Source organism: Colossoma macropomum, unplaced genomic scaffold, assembly GCF_904425465.1.
Source record: "Colossoma macropomum unplaced genomic scaffold, Colossoma_macropomum, whole genome shotgun sequence".
In the NCBI taxonomy this organism is placed as follows: Eukaryota; Metazoa; Chordata; class Actinopteri; order Characiformes; family Serrasalmidae; genus Colossoma; species Colossoma macropomum.
The window spans coordinates 26,909-32,908 of record NW_023495867.1 but is presented as its reverse complement, the minus strand read 5'-3'; the positions used below and the strand labels follow the sequence as shown (position 1 = coordinate 32,908).

Here is a 6,000-nt window from a genome sequence, read left to right as displayed (position 1 = left end):
TACTGAATCAACAGAACAGAATGAAATATCAAACACCAAAAGAATTAGTATTAGTAACTCAATGACAGTGGCTAAAGTGGAACTCATATAAGTATACTTATCATTTAAAAATGTTCAAGGAAGTACAAATCCAAATGAACCTTTGTAAATGTAATTAGTTACTACTCACTGCTGACATGTAGTACTGCTAAATCAAGGCAGCTGCTATATTCTAACATTATACCATGCGTCCAGTCGCCTTGAATTCAATACTGCTAGGCTGCAACAGTAGACATATTTTCAGGTTCAATTCTGAGCTTTTCAGTCTTTGTATGTGTAAAAATGTCTTGAATTCACACAGTTGTAATTACTGAGACCTCAAATAGAACTTTTTAGTCCACTAAATCCTCTAAATAAGCCTCAAGAATTATGCTAGAATTAAGGAAACATCAGGAAAAAAAGCCCTGTCCAACCCATCCCACCCATTTTGCACACTCAGGATGCACCCAGATATCTAATGTTGTTCAGTGACAGTGGTTTGGTTATGATGAAAGAGAGCAAATGGGAGACGGAAGGGCAGAAAAGACTGAGGGAGATTAAATGATAGCTTTTAAAACTTTCCTTTTTTCGATTTTTCAATACTGGACTGAAATTGTTCACACTTGCACAATCTTAATTACTACTAGACAACCAGTCTAGTATCTGCAATGTAATAGATCTGTGAGTACGTGTTGCCTTTTTGCAATTGTTAACAAATAAAACAAATGTACATTAATATGTACATACAATAAAGATTCAAAATACAAATGTTGCTACAAGCAACCTAACTTTGCTGCGCAATGAACTGATATCATAGACTGGCAACCTCTGCAAAATACTCCACACAAACCAGCAAGCTTTGACAAATGTGATAGTTAAGTTGCTTTGGCAGTAGTAGCCAATAGTGTTGAAGTGCAATAGTACTTCAGAGGCATGTTCCTCCTTCTGCCTACGGATGGACTTTTGCTACTGCAGGTTTAAGAAGTAAGAGGCAAGATATGGATGAAAAATTTGTTTAGAGAGTTTGCACAGCTACTGTATATGTATAAGGCAGTCATATATTACCTATGAAAAAACACTAATCTAAAATAACTGTTACATTAACATGCTTCAGACTGCACTGTATGGCTCACTGTCACTGCACTAGCCAGTGTGTTACGTCTTCATACAGAGTCCAGACATGCACAGTCACACACAGCTCTCCAGTTGCAAACATCTCACTCACACACACACACACACACACACACACACACACACACACACACACTCTAACTCTCCTCATGATTCAGTTCTTCCAAACAGTCACATTTAAACAACGCGCTAGTCATCTCTCCCTCCCACATCACACTCTGTTCCAGAAGTCACACAGCACTTTCTGTACTTCCACACACACACAGGCTCAATTAGTTTAGAGCTCCTGGAATAACAGAAAACACTTAAGAATCTGCCATTAGAAAAAAAGAAAATTAAGCAACAAGACATTGCAAAATAAAACTTTTATTTTTCTGGTACCTATCATGAAACCTTATACTGGCGGATACCAAATCTGATCCAATATTCTTTAAAAACTACTACAATTTAAAAGGGACGATGCTCATTGAGCTCCACTCTTCCACTATTTTTCTTTAAATAATATTATGGGTAAGACACACTGTATCTGCAAGAGTTAATGAACAGATATCTGGTATATAACCGTGGGGGAAAACAACAAAAACCGACCAAAAAAGGTGGTTAGGAGTGGCACAGTGTAATATGCATACTTCCTAATAATTACAAGCAAAATCATATCTTTTTACAGTCCTGTTCAAACATAAGAGCAGCATTTTATTGTATTGTTAGAGTGTATATAAATGATGAAACTTCCCTTGCAATCAAAGATGGCCATCAAAAACACCAGAATTCTCAAACTGCTCAAACTTTATAACTACCCAACAAGATGACTTAAACAAAAAAAAATGCAGGTGTAACAAGCACATTATTTGAACAATCCACATCAACTTATTAGGATATAAGAGCATAAGAGCCCTCTGAGAACCTTCTGGGGTTTGTCAGCAAGTTTAACGGCACCAATGAACGAAGATTTAAGTGACTATACAAAAAAAACCACAACCTTCCAGCAAAACACCACAGTAAAAATCTCCTAGTCACGAAATATTAACCAACATGCCATCAGCAAAAAACTTTTCAGACTCAGCTATCAGAAGAAGCAAACCTTCATCAGTGCACACAGTCAGTCCACAAACAGGTTTAAAAGACTCAAATTGTTTCATAACTGAAAAAAGCTCTCCACTACACAGCTGTGTAAAATGTGTGTTAGTGTGCATTTCTCTCTTTCTTACCTTAATGGAGCTGGAGGCATAGAGCATGTCCTCCAGAGTGAAGTGGCAGCAGTTGTTCAGATTCTCCCTGCAGAAGTCTTGGATCAGCTGTAGGTTGTAGAGGCTGTCGGCCAATGACATCGTCTCCTTAACACAGATATCTGCACGGGGCGGGAACAAAACGTGGAAGGAGCCAATGAAAACAGAGACTTGTGTGTGAGGGTTGGCAGGAAGAGAACTGGTGATGAACGCTGGGAGTTACAGGGTGGGGAAGTGTTTATGTTCGAAAAACTGCTCTACTGGTCACTCTTCCAACCTCTCCTTTCCTTCCATTCTTTCTTCTGTCTCATTCTTTCTACAAATACATATTTCCTTTCTCTTTACTTTCCTCCATGCTCAGTTCCTACTAGTCACTATTTACATTTAACAATACCCACAAAACAAAAAAGTTTCACAAAGAATCTTTAAAACAGTTCAACTTGATCTGAAAAGATTAATTCAGAAGTGATTAAGCCTCCATCTGGTCCTTTCTCCAGAAGGTTCTCTTTTTTGTTTCTGTGTGGAATAGTTCATTGTCTTTCCTGGTTTTCAGCCCATCTTCATGTCTTTACCACTGTCTAACTGTAAAAGCGTTAACAACAAGCTATTTTTTCCCTGTTAACAATGGACGCCCTAATCCAAGCTCCAATGCACTCCAACTAATCCTGGCAATTAACAATTTGAAACAGATGTGTGATTTAGAAAGAAAATCACTAAACTGTGCTGGACTCTGGCCCTCCACGACCAGAACTGAATACCTCTACATTAAAATACACCTGGACCTGGACTAGGGGTTGGCAATATGACAAAAATATAATCACAATACTTTGACATTTTCATGGTAGATGATACACATTAAGATAATTCGTTTTTCTGAAGAACTGGCAAAAAAAGAGTAAAATCATTTTTATTCAAAATCAATAAAACAGTACTAATTACGTTTTGTTTGTAATGAAACATGCAGTTGGTCAGTTCTTTAACCACTGACAATATCCATGGTATGCTCAGAAAAGCATGTTGTGACATAATTTGTCACGCCAGTGAAAACCTATCCTCATATTGCCCACCTTTAAACAGAACATTTATAAGTAACAGGTACAAAAGCTAGAACTGAATACCCCCTTTTTATTGGTTTTCTATCAGCTACATTAAGCCGGATCAAACTTCAATCCTTTCATAGGCCATTCACATCCTGCTCTATTTACGTCACAGTCGTAGAGGTGGCATAAATGAACGTTATCAACTTGCAGCAGGCATGTTTTCACAAGTTAACAAGAGGTCTAAGTGGATAATGAACATCTGCCACTTCCAACATCTGTAATGCCACAGTTCGTACTGTGATGAAGCCTTTCAAAACACAATTAAAATAGGTCCACGTGTGTTCAAAGCCTAGAAAAAGCCTGCAAAAAAGATCTAGCATGAGCAACTCAAGACAGCATATCTGCAATGTTATAAAATGGTTAGATCACAGACTACTGTTCAAGTTTGGAATCACCTGGCATATTAACAGTTGTTTATTTATATACAATAATTAAATATGTTACTTAACGTTAATTAAAATATTACTGATTATTTGCAAAAACATTTTATTCAATATTTCAAGAATTCTGTGAAAAACAACTGTATACAATGATAAATAATATACTGTAATTATCTACTTACAGTTATCTGTCTTGGGAAATATCAATTTTATTTTTTTATTTTATTTCTTCAACTTTATTGTAAATATTGTTGTGGCGTGCGCCTGTCCATTATTATTTTACTGCACCAACTTAAAGAAACTAAACAAAAAAAGTTCAGTGTGTCACAATATGCACATGCTAAAAGGTTATATAATCATTTTAATGTAGCATTTTTAAGTGTGTGTCAGCTTAGAAGATGTTACCTACAATACCATGCAAAAGTTAGAGACCACTCATCATTTATTTAATTTCAAAAGCCGCCACTAAGTTCAAGTTAGTTTTCAATATGAGGAAAAAAGCAGAAAACATTCATTTAACAGAAAATTACACAGAAATCTCAATCTAATAGTATTTAGAACTTATTCGCAGTATTTAGTGTGTCCACCCTTCACCTTTACTACAGCTTCTATTCTTTTCAGTAGACTTGTTTTCAGTTTTTCACAGAAATCTGCAGGGATATTTCTCCAAAGTTCAGCCCGGCAAGAGTTTCTGAAAAGCTACACATCCTTTCAGACTCATAGTGCTGAGTTGTCTTCTCACAGTGGAAGGATGGACAGAAACACCTGTGAATTTTTTCAGATCTGAAGGAAAAGTGGAGCTTGATTTTCTCTCTTTATTTCTCAAAGATGAAAGCTTTAAGTACTGTTTATCTGTTTTTCTGACAGTTTTGGTGGTCTAACAGGTCTGTTGTCTGTCTATTTTAAAAATCTTCTGAGCTCCAGTTTTGGACTTTTTTCATTTATTTTCCTTTGACTTTTCTCTTCCTTATGCAAGTGTATTATGGTATATCTCCTCAAAAATCTGCTGAGATCATCGCTGTCCAAAGAAAACCATGTATCTCCATTTTTGTTGATTTTTATTGTTCTAGCCCAATAGAAATGCTCTAAAATCACTTGGAATAAAATCTCTGTACATTAACTCACACTGAAAGGTAAGAGTGTTTTTGCCTTCTCCTGTAAAGTTGCTATGGAGATACTTGTTTTTCTTTGGACAGCGACGATTTGGCTCCACTTACCATATAGGTGTACGTGTTAGTGTGTGTTGTGCTGGTACAAGTGGATCAGACACAGCAGTGTTGCTGACATTTCTAAACACGGTGTCCACTCACTGTCCACTCTGTTAGATACACCTACCTTGTTGGTCCTCCTTGTAGATGTAAAGTTAGAGACAATATCTGTGTTGGTGCACTATTCTCAGTCCAGCAGTAACACAAACTCCAGCAGCGCTGCTGGGTAAGATCCAGCACAACACACACACCACCACGTCAGTCTGACTGCACCAGCACAACACACACACCACCACGTCAGTCTGACTGCAGTGCTGAGAATGATCCACCGGCTCTGTGGTGGTCCTGTGGGGGTCGTGATTACTGAACATCAGGGCAAAGGGGCGCTAACAAAGTATGCAGAGAAACCGACTACAGAGTGCACCTATAATGTAAGCGGGGCTGAAAAAAATGGACAATGACAGTAGCTGCAAGGAGGTGTGCTTAATGAAGTGGGCGGTCAGTGTTTGTGTGTGTGGATAAGATAAAATCCTGATATTAAACCATTGTGTAGCATGGCTCAGTGCAATACGAAAACAAGGGCATTACTTGTACAAGTAACAGTAAGACTAATAAGTAACACTGCATAGCTCTCACTCAGCTCTGTATAGAAGATAATATCATCATTTTATTGAGTACATAAACACTCCCTTAAAAAAGGCAAAGCTTCCAAATACTACAAACAGAAATAAACGCCAATGTAACAAATACTTAAGTACTTGAGAAAAGCCTTTTATCAGATGATATTATTTTACAAGTTAAAAATTGAACAGACCCCAATAATTTTAGTTAAACAGTCTTTCACTGACTAGTATGATTGTCAGTTGTCAACAGTGAATGGTGAAATGTAAAAGTTTTCAATCTTACAATTTCTTGTTAAATAACATAAATATCATAC

General features: G+C 37.0%; 1 protein-coding gene across 1 annotated transcript in view; it reads right to left on the bottom strand.

Moving 5' to 3' along the window:
- Positions 1-2,357: 2,357 nt before the first annotated feature.
- Positions 2,358-6,000, bottom strand: part of LOC118803167 (calmodulin-regulated spectrin-associated protein 2-like) — a gene marked incomplete at both ends in the record, with an annotated part of 29,643 nt that continues 26,000 nt past the window's right edge. The window contains one exon of the mRNA XM_036563688.1: positions 2,358-2,497. Within this exon, the coding sequence (XP_036419581.1) occupies positions 2,358-2,497 (140 nt within the window). The remainder of the gene's footprint in view (positions 2,498-6,000) is intronic.